Source organism: Scardinius erythrophthalmus (assembly GCF_964197995.2).
Source record: "Scardinius erythrophthalmus genome assembly, chromosome: 3".
NCBI lineage: Eukaryota > Metazoa > Chordata > Actinopteri > Cypriniformes > Leuciscidae > Scardinius > Scardinius erythrophthalmus.
Window position 1 is genome coordinate 47531028 of NC_138223.1, and position 19415 is coordinate 47550442.

General features: G+C 41.2%; 1 protein-coding gene across 2 annotated transcripts in view; it reads left to right on the plus strand.

Moving 5' to 3' along the window:
• LOC308688218 (complement C3-like) overlaps positions 1 to 17246 on the plus strand; it is a 133917-nt gene extending 116671 nt beyond the window's left edge. For both annotated transcript variants that reach the window (XM_081361143.1, XM_081361144.1), the window contains 3 exons: positions 1309 to 1392; positions 1544 to 1679; positions 13306 to 17246. In XM_081361143.1, the coding sequence (XP_081217269.1) occupies positions 1309 to 1392; positions 1544 to 1679; positions 13306 to 13447 (362 nt within the window). In that variant the 3' untranslated portion in view covers positions 13448 to 17246. The remainder of the gene's footprint in view (positions 1 to 1308; positions 1393 to 1543; positions 1680 to 13305) is intronic.
• Positions 17247 to 19415: the final 2169 nt, after the last annotated feature.

The following is a 19415-nucleotide window of genomic DNA, read 5'->3' on the forward strand; positions in this document are numbered from 1 at the left end:
GTGTTAAATTTAACACCGCTCGGTGTTCATATGGGAACCACCAGCAGGGTGTTAAAAGTAACACTGAAGCAGTGTTAGTTAATGAGATAATTAAGTGATTGAGCGATAATTGAGCATTGAAGACATCTGATGATAACAAGCAGAATCACTGAAGAAAAGAGAAACACAAGAACTACAACTGACTTCCGGAGATGAAATCAACTGAAGATAAAAGTGTGTGTGTCTGTGTCTGTCTGTCTTCCGTTTATTTTCTCGCAATGTATTTAGAAGTTAAAATTCTGAATGTTTGATCTTTGGAAAAAAAATATTGATGGTAAAAATGTTAATAACATGTTACCTCTTTTGGTCAGTTATGACATTTGTCAAACTTTTTTTTTTTTTTATGATGCAATATATATCATATCTTAGGTTATGGTTTCCTTTGCAACAAATTATGTGTTTTAGTGAACACTGTTACAAAGACAACAATTAACATAAAAAAATATAAATTGTCAAACCACCCAACTAGAGGAACACTGATCACAATAATGATGACCAAACATTTTCAATAAAACTTCAACACCTAAAAATTTGTTCACTCTCAAAAAGATCTTCTGTAGATGAATGACAGAAATAAGGTCAAACTGGTTTGTAATAAGAGCGATTTAATGCATTTTCAGTTGATTTCATCTAAAGCTGTGTCTGGAAGTCAGTTGTAGTTCTTGTGTTTCTCTTTTCTTCAGTGATTCTGCTTGTTATCATCAGGTGTCTTCAATGCTCAATCATCGCTCAATTAATCACTTAATTATCTAATTAACTGCTTCAGTGTTACCTTTAACACCCTGCTGGTGGTCCCCATATAAACTTTATAAACGGGGAATTTACTGTGTTGTTTTTCAGTTGAACACAAAATGAAAAAAAAAATCCCACTGCTCTTATAGTGAACAACTGAATGAAGCTTGCACATCCAAAAGATAGCAAAAATCAGGAGCACTACCAAAAAATATAAATGTGACCTGTTCACTTTTTATATGTGACCATGTCTGTTAAGCTCCAAAAACCGCAAACACACTTAAAAAATAGATAATTTGACAATTTCGCACATTTTCCATATCTCCTGAAGCCAAATGAAAGCTTTGTGAGAGGAAAATACCCAAATTTCATGTTTAAATCATCCTCATCAGGTTTTTTATTTGTGCAGAAGAAAGTCAGAGGTCTGGAACAACATAAGAGTGTAAATGATGACAATTTCCCTATTTGAGTGAACTAGTCTTTTAACCCTTGTATTAATAAGGCAAAAAAACAAAAAAATTCACTTATGTTTGACAGTTTATAAAGTGAAAGTGGATAAGATGGATCTGGCACATTACTCTGACATCTATCACTTGAAAGTGGAGCAAGTGCTGAAAGAAGGTACAGTTATTCTCTCCATTTTTCTTCACTGATCATGAAATGCATTTGAAATCTGTATGATTCCAGTTAAATGCAGTTTGTCCTTTATTCAGCATGAGGCTAATGTTGAATTACAGTGAAAGTGTGTCCTAAACACTGTTCTGTCCTGCAGGCACTGATGAGGATGTTGTGGGGAAAGTCAGACTATTTTTGGGTCGTCCCAATTGCAGAGATCGTTTGGGATTGGAACAAGGCAAGTCGTACCTCATCATGGGCAAATCCGAAGACCTGCCAAAGCTCGGAGGAACGTAAGTGTCCACTGTGTGTCTGTGAATAACAGAATTTGCCTGAGCTTTATGCATTTAAAGTCTTTACAAGGTTGTTTATGGCTGAATGATGGGACAGGTTTTTTTTTTTTTTTTTTTGTCAAAGTGCATTTTAAATAACAGAATAGACATGAAAAAAATTATAAATTAGTAAATACAATTTATACTAAATGATTTGAATTTAAATCTTCTGAGATGAATGTGAGTTTAAGAAATTTTGATTTCTTTTTGTGGGGTTTAAAGTTGAAAATGTATACGTGGTGTATGTGATCACCATGCATGTATATTTTTGAATTTTTAAGAGAATAATGTGTATGCGTGGTTATTGAAAAAAATTAAAATGAAAGTTGCTGAAATAAGACCACAAAACTCATAATAAATATGTGTCAATAAGATTTTTGACTAATGGATGCTGTCGCTTCGAGTTCTGGCTTAAAAATTATGTGAAAATAGTCTTGCTTTATCGTTCACATAAAACAATACATTGATTTAAATTGATGTAAAACAGGTTTTGCTTGGAAAGCCAATATGCGAGATGGGCGTGAACGAGGAGTGGTTTACACCTGAGAATACAATGTCCCACCCACTCTGCATAATGAGCCATTCACTCAGGTGTGAAACTGACTGAGCCACAATGCAAGGACAAAAGATATATTTAGAAGAAGACTTATATTGACCATTTAAGATTTTGCTTACATCTATCTCGTAAATATGTTTTGCTATTTTATTAAAAAGGTTACAATTACAACAATAATTACAATTTCAACAATATTTCAAGTGTACTCTTTCTTTGTAAAAAAAAAAAAATGATTATAGGCCTACATTTTATCTATGTATTCATTAGTTTGAATATAGCCAACATTGGAACAGCTAACATCTTAGTTGATGACTTTATTTTTGACAAAAATAGTATTTTATATATATAGAAATTGCTAAACAAAAGCTTATTTGATGTGGCAGTATATTCTACAGTAAAAACTGTACCCAAATCTAGTCAACAAAATGTTGTCTTTCATATTTCGCCTGACTGTAACGTTGTTTTTATGAAATATTAGGGCATATAAATGTTAATTTGCAGTTTAATACGTTGCTTATACAAATAGCCTACATTTTATTTCAACATATTTCAGTTGATTTTTACTCATCTCAGTATAGCAATACAGTTTGCTAAAACATCATCATTCATTCACACACGCGATTTAAATTTAAGCTGTCTTTTTGCGAGCTGTGGTAAACAGCGTGCATCTCTGCCGTTCATTCATTCATAAACAGAAACCCGATTCACGTGAGAAGGAAAAAAACTTACTACAGTATTCCTCAGCTCGCTCCTCGATATACCCGCACTTCTGAGGTACTATTATTATTATAGGTATTATTATTATAGGTACTATTATAGGTATTATTCCTCACAGCGCTGTGAGACGGTGTAAACAAGTAATGATCTGAATAAACTTGTGTTTTCTCGAGCTGATATGGGGGCGATCACAGGTTTGCGTGGATTGCCTCAATCATTTGCGTTTGAATAGCGCGCGCTCTCCGTGGGCGTGTCACATTACATTTGAATGAGGTGTAATGAGCTCGACTGGAATCACTCTCTTTTAATACAGATTTCACAAGATGAGAATATTTGTTTTTTATATAAATTACTTCATTTAAAAGAAGAGAATTCAAGCTTCATGCCTGTGTGTCTGTATGCCTGTTTGACTGAGTATTCGTTGAGTTATTGTTCATTTTCGGACGCATTTCAGAATGGTCTTCACTGACAGAGAGAAGGCAGAACTCGCTTCGTGTTTATTTTTCTTTATTTGGCAAAAAGCACAACAGTTTGTTTTTATTGTGAATATACACAAAAATAATACACATTTAACAGAATCGATTAATGTATGAAACTTGTTTGTAAAGTCAAAAGAGTATTTCGGGTCTCAATTCAACTGATAAGGAAAAAAGCGAGCAGATCACGCCGGCGTGATCTCCGACCTCTGAGGGTTAAATATTTTGGATTATATGAAAAAAAATGAAAATCATATGCTGTAGAATCACAGCGCTGCTGTAATTAACAAGTTAAACCAATCTATCTCAATAAGTTTTGTTCCCTTTCGTTGTCACTCCGAGTTATGTCGGATGACGACGAATGGGGTTTCGCTTAGAAATCCTATCATCTTCGAGTATTAAAACACGAGCCAATGGCAAAGAAATGCCATGGGTCTGCGGAATTTGCATAGCGTAACTCCGCCCCGCCCTGGGGGTATAAAGGAAGTCGCTGGCAACATGCAGATATGTTTTCGCTTCGGAGCCAAGTTCAGTACTTCACTCCACAAGCCTTCTGAGTGTCATCTCAAATCTCTTCGAGACGAGCGGCTCTTCAGTGTGTTGGTGTGACGGCGTGTTCCAGCGAGATCGCATTTCCTGCTGCTGTTTTGTGCAGTAATCTGCCTACAGTGAGTGTGTTTCTCCCTGGGCGCTTCAGCACTCTGCTGAGCTTTTCCACTCTCTAAAAGAGCTGCACGCGGCACGTCTTTTTCAAGACAGTTCGCCCGTGTATTTTCTATTTTCTGGATGTGTGTGCGTGATTCATCTGCCTAACGGTCGCGAGCGCTGTTTTGCGTGTTGGGCTTAATCACGCTCGGCAGCGCTCGTTGATGAGTCATGTTTTCATTGCGGGAACATGACCATCGCGATGTTTATAGATCAAGACTCAATGATCTCCATGTGAGTAGAGTCCCCTCTGCCACACCCCAATTTATCTCTTCCTCGAGAAGGGATACTTTGGCTGGTGGCCAGGGTGATCTGAGGGTTTGGTGTAGCACAACAACCGACGAGTCAATTCCTCGGGCCACACCCCCCTCCACATCGCAGACCATGCACTCACAGCATCACAAGGCGGGCTTGATTCCTCTGGAAATGAAGTTTCGACTGCGTTGCCTCCCACGGGAGTGCCATCGTTGCCGGGACCGATCCAGAGCTGTCAGCCATGCTTTCCCGGGCAGCTGAAAGCATCGGCTGGAGTGGCCCCGCCCTCCCCCCGAGCGCTGTAAGCTTCTCCCGGACGTGCATCAGGACGCCTGCGCTGCGCGAGACTCCACGTGACTTTCGTGGCCCACGGGTGTCCTCCGCCTTCGCTGCTTTCGATCGCACGGCTATCATGGTCTGCATGTTTCCTGTCACTATCGTGGCACGGTCATGCAGTGCTGTGTGTCGCCTGCGCCTTCGATGCAGTGCTGTCCCGGGAGTTCTGTCGAACCGGCCGCAGTGGAACGCTAGTCCTTCCCTGGCCAACCCTGGCAGAACGCGGAAATTCTAACCACGCCCCTATGCTGGGACGCTATGCCTCCCATGCCCGGCCTGGTTTGTTCCGCCACGCACACTGCCGACCTCGCTCAGGCGACATCAGCACCTGCGTGATCCTGGGTCAGGTGATGTCCACTAGTGTGGTCCAGACATGGGCTTAGCCAGGTTGATGTGGGGGTGTCTGAAAGTTCATTTTCTAAGCTCCCCCATGTCCCGGGCTGGGCTCTTTGGCGGTGTGGCTTCGACCACCTGAAGTAGACTCGGGTCCTGCACCGATGGTCATCCATCCGTGTGGTCTCCTTAGTCTGCTTCCCGCCAAGGCCCCCTCCATGCGGTTGCTCCCCTCGGGTCTTCACCGGCCCTGAGCAGGAGCAAGTCGCAGGAGGGCGGCGCTGCCCGTCTCCGCCCCTTAGACTGCCACGCCAGCCTAAGCAGCACTCTTGAGACGGGCAGCCTAGTCGGCGGTGTGGTTGAGGATTGCGCCCAACAGTCTGCGATCACTCTATAAGCAGGCGCAGGACCTTCTGCACCGACGGTCATCTGTCCGTGCGGTCTCCTTAGCCTGCTTTCCGCCGACACCGCCCCTCTGCGATTCCTCCCCTCGAGCCTTCACTGGTCCAGAGTACGAGGAGGTCGCAGGAGGGTGGCACCACCTGTCTCCGCCCCTTAGCCGGCTAAGCGCCATGCTAAGCAGCACTTCCGAGACGGGCAGCTTGGGGTTAGGGCTCAGTTCTTCTCAGGAGCTGGTAGCAGGGCCACTCCTTCCCCCGGTGGAGGGCCGGGGAAAAATTCTTGTTTCAAGAACAGATGTCCCTTCCTCCAAGCCCCAAGAGGCTGTGGATGACAGCACGCGCCGCCCACGGGCTACGCTCCTCTCATCCCCCTCTGTCGCCAGACCCCTGCCAGAGCACGCCCCCGTGGGACGCGCGCCCTCCCCTGGCCTCCTCTGGCAGGATGCGGTTAATGACCGTGCCCCCGCACAGGGCCGCTATGCCACCCTCGCCGGTGCCGGTCATTCCGCCTCGCTGCCCCACCGACGGTGCGTCTGTGGTTCGTATGACCCCTCTGGTGCACTTTCTGGAGGCCTGGCTAGAGCTTCCCAGACTGTCCCGCTGGGTCGCGAGAACCATCAGATTCGGCTACGCGATTCAGTTCGCGATATCTCCTCCCCGCTTCAGGGGAGTCCGCTTCACTATGGTCGGTGGCAATGCCCCTGTCATGAGAGCGGAGGTCGCCACCCTACTGGCGAAGGGTGTGATCGAGATTGTCCCTCCAGCCGAGATGAAGTCCGGCTTCTACAGCCCTTACTTCATTGTGCCCAAGAAGTCTGGTGGGTTACGGCCAATCCTCGACCTGCGCGTCTTGAACCGCTCCCTTCACAGGCTGCCGTTCAAGATGCTAACGGCCAAACACATCCTCCAGTGTGTGCGGCCACAGGATTGGTTTGCAGCGATCGACCTGAAGGACGCCTACTTCCATGTCTCCATTTTACCTCGACACAGACCGTTTCTACGGTTTGCTTTCGAGGGGCAGGCATACCAGTACGCGGTTCTCCCTTTCGGGCTAGCCCTGTCTCCTCGCGTCTTCACGAAGGTCGTCGAGGCAGCCTTTGTTCCCCTCCGGGAACACGGGGTTCGCATCCTGAACTATCTCGACGACTGGCTGATTCTAGCTCACTCTCGAGACCAGGTTTGCGAACACAGGGACCTAGTGCTTCAGCACCTAGTTCGTCTGGGCCTTCGGGTCAACTGGGAGAAGAGCAAACTCTGCCCCGTGCAGAGGATCTCTTTTCTCGGTATGGAGATCGACTCGGTCGCCATGTGCGCGCAGCTTACGAGCGAGCGCGCGCAGTCACTGCTGACTTGTCTTCGTCAGTTCGAGGGCAAGAGTGCGGTTCCACTGAAATTATTTCAGAGGCTCCTGGGGCATATGGCATCCGCAGCCGCAGTAACGCCGCTGGGATTGCTTCATATGAGACCGCTTCAGCTTTGGCTTCGCGATCGAGTCCCGAGGTGGGCATGGCAACACGGCACGCTCCGAGTCCCAGTGACTCCAGCCTGCCGTCAGACCTTCACCCCGTGGTCGAACCTCAATTTTCTACGGGCCGGAGTGCCCTTAGAACGAGTTTCCCGGCATGTTGTTGTTTCAACAGATGCCTCTGCCACGGGCTGGGGCGCCATGTGCAATGGTCATGCTGCCGCGGGCTCCTGGACAGGACCCCAGCGCCTTTGGCATGTCAATTGCCTCGAGTTGCTGGCTGTACGTCTCGCCCTGCACCGCTTCCGTGCGCTGCTCAGGGGCCCGCACGTACTAGTCCGATCAGACAATACCGCGACAGTAGCGTACATCAACCATCAAGGTGGTCTACGCTCCCGCCGTATGTCGCAACTCGCTCGCCACCTCCTCATATGGAGTCAGAAGCATCTGAGGTCGCTTCGAGCCATTTATATCCCGGGACACCTGAACCAGGCGGCCGACGAGCTGTCTCGAGTTCGGCCTCTCTCTGGAGAATGGCGACTCCATCCCCAGACGGTCCAGCTGATTTGGGATCAGTTCGGCGACGCACAGGTAGACCTGTTTGCCTCCCACGACTCGTCCCATTGCGACCTGTTTTATTCCCTGACCGAGGGCACGCTCGGCACGGATGCACTGGCGCACAGCGCTGCCCTTGGAGGAGGCAGACCCAGCCTTGGCACTGCTCTGTCCAGTACGCGCCCTTCGTGCTTACGTAGACAGAACGCGGTGTTTCAGGACCTCAGACCAGCTCTTTGTCTGTTATGGTGGGAAGCTGAAGGGAAAGGCTCTCTCCAAGCAAAGGTTGTCTCACTGGATAGTGGACGCCATTGCTTTGGCTTACCAGCAGCAAGGTCGACCGTGCCCCCTTGGTGTGACGGCCCACTCCACTCGGAGTGTGGCATCCTCTTGGGCTCTAGCGCATGGCGCCTCGCTAACAGACATCTGCAGAGCTGCAGGCTGGGCGACACCTAACACATTCGCGAGATTCTACAATCTCCGAGTAGAGCCAGTTTCTTCTCATGTACTCGCTTCAACTAGCCGGTGCTAGATTCTGCTCAGGTGTCTTCGCTTGCTCGCCATTCCTCTCCACGGACGGGATACGTGCGATATTCCTCAGGTGAGCCTCATAAGCCCTGAGTCTCCTCCAGCACTGACGACGTCAACGCCAGAGTTATGCCACTGGCAGCTTTCGCGCTTGGCTAGGTGTCTCCATGTGCATGGTTCCCTTCGGGCGACCCCCACATGTGTATTTCCACTGTAAGCCTCTTTGAGCATGTGTCTTTCCCTTGGCAAGCCACCTTGCCACCCCTGGGGTTGAAATATTCCACCTGCGGCTGGACACCCCAGTGTTATTCCGTATGCAGCCCTTCGGGGTCATATGTGTATTCCAAGTCCCCCCCTTCGGGTTGGGCATGATTGCATATTTCCACTGGATATGCTTCGTCCGTGCTAGTCTCACGACAGGGAGCTCAGACTTGCGCAGGGCACTGGAAGACAGTCGAGAGGTGGCGTGATTATACGGGAACCCCATTCGTCGTCATCCGACGTAACTCGGAGTGACAACGAAAGGGAACGTCTCGGTTACGTATGTAACCCTCGTTCCCTGAGTAGGGAACGGAGACGTTACGTCTCCCTGCCACTTCCGCTGTACCGCTGGAACGCCTGAGTTCAGTCTCGGCTCCTCAGCGAAGACATATCTGCATGTTGCCAGCGACTTCCTTTATACCCCCAGGGCGGGGCGGAGTTACGCTATGCAAATTCCGCAGACCCATGGCATTTCTTTGCCATTGGCTCGTGTTTTAATACTCGAAGATGATAGGATTTCTAAGCGAAACCCCATTCGTCGTCATCCGACGTAACGTCTCCGTTCCCTACTCAGGGAACGAGGGTTACATACGTAACCGAGACGTTTTTCAGATCACAACATGATTATGTCTAAACATAACTAACACCATCAGATCACATTGTCTCTTAGTTCATCTGACTGTTATAAATCAATAACAGCAGACAAGCAAAATCTAAAGTAAACATATAAGGGTCAAGAGCCCAACTAAAGCAAACACTGATCACCATAACGGTGGCTTACAATTTGTGATTTTCTCCTTCAGTGATTCTGCTTGTTAACATCAGGTGTCTTCAATAATGCTCAATCATCACTCAACTAATCACTTAATTATCTCATTAACTTTAACACTCTTGAGTGTTAATTTAACACTCATATTTTAACACTTTACACTTTTGAGTCTGGACTCATATAAACTCCCAGGAGTGTTAATTTAACACTGGAGTTTTTGCTGTGTGGAACAAAAGGACACGGTACGTGTCAGATGTGATGGAAAATGGGGACCTGTAGTAAAACCAAAATACAAGCAATTACCTGTAAATTTAATAGTGGACCATAACAGGCATTTCACAGTATAATGACAAAACGGTAAAATTCTGTAAAAAATACAGACCATTACCTGTAAAATTACACTTTTTTTTTTTTTTTTTTTACAGTGTATGGTATCCCATAAAATGCTCTAAAATAAATAAAACAATACATTCAAATAAATAAATTAAATCTTAATTCATGAAAACTTAAAGATTAACGGGTGTTTTTTTGCAGCCAATCACATCATGCCTCTTTTTCAATGTCTTTTTCAAATGCTGCTTTCACTTGTTATTAATAACCAGATTAACTTTATTTCTGTCAGACTCTACAGAAGCTCTTATTGAGAATGAACAGGTTTTGGTGTTGACGATTCATTGAATGTTTCATTTAAAGTCACCAGAATCGTGATTAGTGTCAGCTTTATTTGGGCTCTTGACCCTTGACTCTTTAACATTAGTTTTCTCTGATTGCTGTAAATGTGTATATATTTTAACACATTGAAACAGCAGAAATAATCATGAGAAAGATATGCTCAAATGATAATATTATCATCATGGACATGTAAGATTGCTAAACTCAGCAAGAGTTTAATATTTGAAAGATGAGTGTAATATATAAATGATTATAATTAAAAAGATTAGCATACTGCAATTAACTTATAATTCGTTTTTAAATACACAGTTCGTACAAAATCTTACAGTCTATGGTTTCAAACAGACATTAAGAATCAGCACATGAATCTCAACAATGGTGACAAACAAAAAGCTTCATGCTGCAATGCATGCTGGGTGCCACCATAGTACAAATCTCATCCATGACTCCCAGCATGCATTGCGGCATGAAGCTTTTCGTTTGTCACCATTGTTGAGATTCATACACTGATTCTTGATGTCTGTGTTTGACTAGTTTCTGCTGCAGATTAAAATTTTCAGAAAACATTTATTTTACTCTGCACAGTGGGAAAGCATGATGTAGTGTCACAAGATTGTTATAACTAACAGCACATAAATAAATGAAATGTGCATCATCCATATACTCATAAACTTGACCAGATCAGCACTTGCTGATTATGACATCATCAAGAAACATCTGATCATATTTTCTCTCACAATAACAAAGTTTATTAAATACAGTTAAAGCAACCAGAGAAAAACTAAAAGAAGAGTAAAGGGTCAAGAGCTCAAATAAAGGAGCCATTAATCACGATTCTGGTGACTTCAAATAAAACATTCAGTGAAACATCAACATCTAAACCTCAGTTAATTCTCAATAAGAGCTTGTCTGTGTAGATTCATGATGTCTAAAACATCCAAATGTTCAAACAAACTCTTTATTAAACGTCACTGGACTCCATAAACACAAGTTAACAATACGTTTCAGTGTTCATCCAAACACTCAGTTGTAAAAACACAGGAAGTAACTCTGGCAAATACACACCGACTACAGTCACATGTGACACATATCTGACACAAGTTGTGTAACTATAACACATTAGTGTGTAAAAGGTTTCATCACACTTCTGTGTAAGAGGAAAAACACATTAGTTGTGTTAAAGGTAATACAAAATGTGTAGTCCTTATAAACACAGAGTTGTGTTAAGAATCGACACAGGTTGTGTGTTAAATTTGACACAACATGTGTTGTCCCTGAGCACACACACTACATGTGTTAAAATCTACACAACATGTGTTAAAATCTACACAACATGTGTTGTCCCTGAGCACACACACTACATGTGTTAAAATCTACACAACATGTGTTGTCCCTGAGCACACACACTACGTGTTAAAATCTACACAACATGTGTCATTTTTAACACATCTCTTTTTAGAGGTTGTGTTGTTTTCAACTCATCATTTTGAGTGCCGACACTCACCATCACTGTGAATGGTATGCAGTGTTTGCTATGTTCTTAAACAAACAGGCCAGTGAAAATACAAGTTATTTATATACATATATTTTGTCAGTTGCTACAGTTTAAATAAATTCAAAGTGCAAACTCTGTTAACTGTTATCTCTTCATGAACTTTTGTCAAAAGCAGCATTATCAATTAGGGGTTGAAGCGTGAATAACTGAATAATGTCCAGTACAGTGAGTCTGTCCAGTCATTGAGCTTGAAACATTGTGTTTAATTTTACAACCTTATTTAATATCTAGAGGGATTAAGGAATGTAACATTAAAATAATGAGCGTGTACTGGAAAACATCAAACACATCACCCGGTTGAGTTTTTCTTAGGGAAGTGATTTATTACAATGAGTCTCAACATGAGAAGGACACCTCAAGGTAATTAGTTAGATTATAATAAAGAAAGGTAAAGAGAAAAGAACTAGATTTGTGCCAAATCAAAGAACTAAGTAAAACCAAAACCAGTCTTACTGAAAAACTAAAAAAACAATGTAATCTGTCTAGATCAGCGTCCAGCAAGAACCAAACAAAACATCTTCAGCGTCAAAAAGACGCCCTAAATAAACTATTCTTACTAACAAAACAAAACTTACAAGGAGTGGCACAAGTCACTAAACTGGTGTTCTAAACAAATTGATCTCTCAGTGTGGCATATGTATATCACGTGATATCTAAACTGTTCTTTTCTCTTCCCCCATTTAACAGTAGATCAAACCACCAGACAGAATAAATGGTGATACTCACAAGGAAAAAAAACAGTTACAGTACTCGACTATTGATTAAACGGTTAATATTTTAGCATCTGGCCCTTTCGCTTTATTTTTTAAAATGACACAATTTGTGTGTTAAAATGACTTACACATTTATTGTGTTAAAACTGACACAACATGTGTTGTCCCTGAGCACACTCACTACATGTGTTAAAGGGTAAGTTCGGTATTTTACACTTAAAGCCCTGTTTACAGATCGTTTCTGATGAAATAGAACGGTTAAGATTAAAATTTGGACAAATGCTGCTGTCCCGAGAATTTTAGGTTTCTTTCGCTTTCCCCAAAACCTCTAGAATGGGTGTATAGGTGCACTGGAACAATCCTTCCTAATACGCATTAAACTTTCGTTTACAAAGACGTGAAACTCACCGAGTGGTCAGGGGTGTCCACTGATATGCTCATACAAAAATCGCTGCAAAAGATGCTTTCCAACAGGTGTTTTACCATTCGTTGTAAAACTGTGGACCTATTTTTCCAAACGTCTCACACCCGTAGATTCTTCCGTTGAGAGCTTGAATAATAGACACTCCAGCCCAGTTGGGGGCGATAATGCACCTTTGCCAATTGCAAGCAAACCGCTGGCATTTCATTGAATACACAGAAGAAGCAGAAGAAGAAGCGGCGGAGTAATAACGTACCTCACACAGCACATTCAATACAAGTCAATGGAGTTGGACAAAAACTACGATAAAACCTGTTGGAAAGCATCTTTTGCAGCGATTTTTGTGTGAGCATATCAGTGAACACCCCTGACCACTCGGTGAGTTTCACGTCTTTGTAAACGAAAGTTTAATGCGTTTTATGAAGGAGTGTTCGAGTGCACCTATACACCCATTCTAGAAGTTTTGGGGAAAGCGAAAGAAACCTAAAATTCTCGGGACAGCAGCATGTGTCCAAATTTTAATCTTAACCGTTCTATTTCATCAGAAACGATCTGTAAACAGGGCTTTAAGTGTAAAATACTGAACTTGTCCTTTAAAACTGACACAACATGTGTTGTCCCTGAGCACACACACAACATGTGTTAAAACTGACACAACATGTGTCATTTTTAACACATCTCTTTTTAGAGTGCATATTTTGACCTGTTATTCAGATGTTTTGTTCAGGTGAAACAGAATTTGTATTGGACATCCATATTGTTCATTGACTGTTACCCAGAAATTATGCATGTGCTTCGTAAATGCTTTGAATTTAACTAAACTGGTTTAGTTAAATCTGTAATTTGTCTTCACTTGTCTGTTGTTTTAGTCTGCAGTACATTTTTGGAGAGGACACCTGGCTTGAATACTGGCCGACAAGAGAGGAAAGCCAAACTCCAGAATACAGGGATCAGTACATCGGCATCTCTGAGCTCCAGGATAGCCTCCTCAGACAAGGATGTTCTACATAATTATAGAAACAACATTTGTTAATTACAGGAAATTAAACAATCTCTTGCATACTCAATAAATCTTAAATAATATTGTTTGAGCTAAAATACTTTTTTGTAACCAAAAAAATGTGTTGACAATGAAATTTGAAAATGGTCATTTTAGACTCCTGACTATATCATGGTGTAATATACGGTGCCTTGCAAAAATATTCTGATTACTTTTCCCATTCTGAATCACAAATCCAACATTATAATTTGTTTTGTATGATATTTTAAATCTGTATCTCATAAGAGACTTTCAAGGAGAATATCTGGGTATTGGAAAAGATCATCTGAAACACATTTGTTTAAATAAAGGCTAAACATTATTCAAAAGAGGGGGAAATACAGATATGTAAATGGATCCAGGTGATTATTCCTGACATTCGCTTTCTGACAGGAGTTGAAGTTGACATATTGAAGATGTATTGGGGTGCAGTGATGCCTCACATCTGTATAGCAATGAGTAAATTACTCCTTTCTAGAACACTCAAGAAGCAAAACCTCTCAAGCACTGCTGTGTGGAGATGTTCAGGTCTGGAAACTGGTTTAGAAAAGGAAAAAAACACACGGCACACAGAAAGGACATTTGTACACTGTTAGACCTTTTTACAATGTAATCTACAATATGTTACTGTAAAAATACCATACACTAAATTTAAACTCGAGTTAACTAATTTCACTTGCAGAAACCGACTGCTTTAAATTGACCAACTGTCATTTAAATTAAAATATATTAACTAAAATTTTAATGCACTAAGAACACTCTTAAAATGCTATGTTGGCTTTAATTAACTTTTTTATGTTAATAGTAGGCTATAATTAACTAGTTACAACTCACGCCGGTTTCACACTGCCCGCGTTAGCAGAGCGTAAGCAGCGCAGGAGCAGTGCGTATGGTGAGCAGGAGCAGGACACGCGCGTTTTGCTTTCACACTAGCATGTGTGTACAGACAGAGTATTCTATAATGGGTAAGTTGGCATTGCTTTTATTTCATTTTCAATTACATTTTACTTGTCAAAAAGCTTATTTTATTAATAATTTCATTTATATAACTTTTGGTTCATATTTGTTTTTATTGTTCGGGCCACAAGTTTGTTTTTGGACATTTGTTTTCTTTTAAAATTGCTGTTGGTCATTTGATTGACTGTTTATAACCCAATAGATATTATCAATGCGCTTTTGGGTAAAACTGTGGTGTATTTTGGCCATGATCAATGCAATGTCACTTTAATTCAGCGTAAGCGGTGCAGCAAAAATAGACTGGGCGCCGAAACTATCCCGGCACTGCTGCTCCTGCTACGCACTGTCGCGCCACCTCTGCGTGCGGTGTGAATGCTCTAATCTGTTAAAATGGGCACCAAAAAAAAAATGCGCTGCTTATGCTCTGCTAATGCGTGCAGTGTGAATCCGGCGTCAGATACAACAGCCAAACAAAATCTAAAGTTAATGCTTTAAGGGTCAAGAGCCCAACTAAAGCAAACACTGATCACCATAATGGTGTTTTAAAGATTTTCTCCTTCAGTGATTTTGCTTGTTAACATCAGGTGTCTTCAGTAATGCTCAATCATCACTCAATCAACCACTAAATTATCTCATTAACTTTAACACTCTTGAGTGTTAATTTAACACTCATATTTGAACACTTTAACACTCTTGAGTGTGGAGCCATATAAACTCCAAGGAGAGTTCATTTAACACTGGAGTTTTTGCTGGATTATTTGTTTTGGTTGAATGTAAAAAAAATATTAATTTTAGGATAACTGAACTTAACTTAATTGTTTTGGACGAAATTAAGATTGTCAACCTTATTCAACTAAACAGCATTGGATTAACCTTATGTACTTAAGTTAATTGAAATAAATAATAAATCCAACCTAGTTTTGTGGGACCTGTTAACATAAAAAAGTTAATTAAAGCCAACATAGAATTTTTTAGAGTGAAAGCAGAGCATCATCAAACTTCCATTTGAGGCCACTAAAAGAAATATTGTAAATAAAGAGATTTCCACTGGACCAGCAACTACACAGTCACCGCCTGTTAAATAAAGCAACATGCAGCAAATCATCAATGTTTGTAGATCTTCTCCTGGACTAGTGATGGGTCGTTCGCGAATGAGCCGGATCTAAGAGCCGGCTCTTGTAGGTGAACGACGGGAGCCGGCTCGCATATCTGAAGAGCCGACTCTATTTAAAAAAAATATAGCCTATAGAAATTAAATCATTATGTAGGCTAATAATGAAATAATGAATGATTTTAATTGTATTTAAAATAATTGACTAATTCAAAAACCAACAAAAACATAATTATATAGGCCTAAAGGCGCACACACATTTGTTTCGACTGTCTGATCAGCCTCACATTCTGTTCCTGTCTATCATACACGCGATGTCAACCAATTAAACTGCATGAGGGAGGGCCGAGCTAACTCACACACACACACTAGAGATGCGGATAAAACGCGGATCGGGCGGATGACGTGACGAAAAATAATATTTTAATTAAATTCGGGTGGGTGGCAGTTGAACCAGTCAAATGTAAAAAGTTTGCCACTAAGCAAACCTGCAAGCTATGAGCCCAGCTGTCAGTACTATTGGAGGAGGCCTAAACGTCTCTTAGATGAGACTGCCTGCGTTATTTTGTTATTTTGTTTCGATATTAGTTATATTTTAAAACAGCCAGTCGTAGCCTACCACTCGTGGAATAGCCTAGGCATTTAAAAGAGAGACAGATTATGGTCTGATATGACTCAGAAATGACAAAGGGCAATGGCAGCGCAAGATGTTCAGAAGAAGCTCAATAACATCCACATAAAAAAAGAAGGTAAGAAAAATAGTCAGTCATAACTTTGCCCATTAATTAGATGTGCAAGGCAAGCAGGCTAGTTTTTGGGTTGTTATGGACAATTAAAAATATTAATATTAACGTTGCACAGTTGTGTGGTGGACTTTCAGCGAGTTAAAACATATATTTTTTAAAGAGCCGTTTGTGAGTCAGTCAAAAAGAGCCGGCTTTTTTCAGTGAGCCGAGTCAAACGAGCCGGCTCACAAAAAAGAGCCAGATTGCCTATCACTATCCTGGACTGAAGCACAGGCTCTACTCTTCTGCACAATGGTGACCCAAAAAATACATTTTACAGTAAACTACTGGCAACAGTGTTGCCAGTATATACCTGTTTTATAACTTACAGTTTATTACTGTTGTAGTAAACTCAGAAGTGAAGACCAGGAGACTCAATAGAATCTGTCTGCACCCCGCAAGACTTCAAGTTACGCCCCTTCGAGTTACGTCACGCCACAAGCCACGCCCCTTCAAGTTACGTCACTTCCTTTCAAGTTACGCCCACTTCCGCGATATGACGAGATGACATCAAATGACCGCGAGAGCGATTAGAGAAAAGTATGCGATTAGTTCCGTATGCTTAATCGATCTCGCACAAGTTTAACTGAACATATTAAAATGCAGTGCACTAAACTGACTCTTAGCTGTTCAAGAACATAAACCTTTGAGATGACATCTTCAAAATGCTTGTTTTTGTCTGTATACAGTAAAGCAAGTTTCAATATGCATTTATGCCACTGCCAAGGTATTGATAATGTATTGCTAGAAACCATATTGCAATGTATTGTTTTTTTCTAATTGTCCCACCTCAACTAGACTGTGGAGTAAGTACTAATATAGCTATTCTTTTGAAATTGTGCTTTGTCTAAAACATTTTTTTTTAAATAAATATTGTTAAACATCTTTTCATGTTTTAAATAAATAATTTTTTAACATCTGTTCATGTCATATTGCCTGATGTGCTGACAAACGAATTTTTGACAACACTAATAAACAGCTAAATGCACTACTGTCAAATATATTATGATACTTTGAGACAAATTAACTACAAGCAAACTTATCACAAAAAAACTTTTATTGAAAGGCAACACAAGGAGGGTTTATGCAAACCCAATCCACAATTTCTGTCACTAATATGGTCATAGAAAATCAGATTGTGCCTGCAGCCACATAAAAACAGTCCATGCAGCAGTATCCAGCAAAATCATTTTCAGAGTAGAACCCTTTAAGTTTTCCTCTTTGTCCACTTCCCCAGTATCCTTAGGAGAACTCCGGTCAATTTTAACATGAGCTCATTTTTTTGTAAATTTGGAGTGCTGTCAATACACAGAACAACGACAAAAATCGGTGTTGCCTACACCGTGTTATCCTCTTTTTAAAATTTGCACCCTGTTGACTTCAATGGGGCAATAGTTAAACCTGCTGTTAGCCTCTTAACATCCTTGGTGTGTGATTACAAGTGCACAGGTCATGTGAGTGATTCCTTCAGAGTGAACACGAGTGAATCTGACTGCAGTAGATGTGAAAGATATGAATAAAAATGATGTTATTTAAGCCAGCGCAAATACCTGTGTTTACATCCTGTTTTCGGTCGAAGTCCATAGTAATCGATTGTCGAGTTCACGCGCATTGGTTTAGTACCTATGATCACGCACGTGAACTCGACAATCGATTACTATGGACTTCGACCGAAAACAGGATATAAACACAGGTATTTGCGCTGGCTGAATAAACATCATTTTTATTAATATCTTTCACATCTACTGCAGTCAGATTGACCCGCGTTCACTCTGAAGGAATCACTCACATTGGCTGGGCACTTGTAATGACACATCAAGGATGTTAAGAGGCTAAAAGCAGGTTTAAATATTGCCCCATTGAAGTCAACAGGGTGCAAATTTTAAAAATAGAATAACTCGGTGTAGGCAACACCGATTTTTGTCGTTGTTCTCTGTATTGACAGCACTCCAAATGTACAAAAAAATGAGCTCATGTTAAAATTGACCAGAGTTCTCCTTTAACAGTCTTTGTACAAATCATCACATTGAATGCAACGGGAGATCAGATAGGGAATGCGGTAGGTCCTTTTATACTCCCCTGAAAAGGAGTTCCAGTTTACCACACCTGTTGACAAAAGAATAGAAAGGTTTAAGTGTAAAACATGTTTGCATTTCTTCTTTTTTTAAATACGAACTTTTCTGGTAGCACTGTTTCCTCAATATTAAAGGAGTAGTTCACTTTTAAAATTAAAATTCTGTCATCATATAATCACCCTCATGTTGTTTCAAACCTGTATACATTTTTTTCTTCTGCTGAACACAAAGGAAGATATTAAGAAGAATGTCAGTAACCAGACAGTTTTTGGGTCCCATTGACTTCCATAGTATATCTTTTTTTCCTACTGTGGAAGTCAATGGGAATGTTACTGACATTCTTCTTAATATCTTCCTTTGTGTTCAGCAAAAGAAAGAAATTCATACAGGTTTGAAACAACATGAGGGTGATTATATGATGACAGAATTTTCATTTTAAAAGTGAACTACTCTTTTAATTTGCCACCATAACAAGACAATTCAGAAATTAAAAGAAACACTTATTGCCTAAAACAAAAAGCATTAGTCTAATGTAGAAGTGAATGTTATATTATGATGATTAAAATAATTTTAGCACTAGAACCTTGACTTGAATCATAACTGTGGCCCACACAAATGTAGAAATCTCCCATTTTGCTGCACAACTGGCATTTATAATTTGGATTTTTTAAGATACCTTAAACTGTTGAACGAAGCTAGAGGAAAATAAAATAAGAATTAAAATGATCACAAACATTGTGCTGGTGAACAAGATCTTCAGAATTACTGCGGTACATTCATGTAAAAAGGCACCAGTCAAGTAATCACAACTAAGAAACTTGCATTATTCTGAATGCAGCGATGTGCGAGGGGAAATAATAACATTACACGTTGCATGTTACAGAGTGAGCTCCCGAATTACCCTAATGTTTACCCTGGCTAACGTTACCTAGCTTATATTGTTCTTATTGCCTGCCATTAGTTAACTTATGTTGCTCTCACGTGCTATCAGAAATGTGATATTTACAACTTT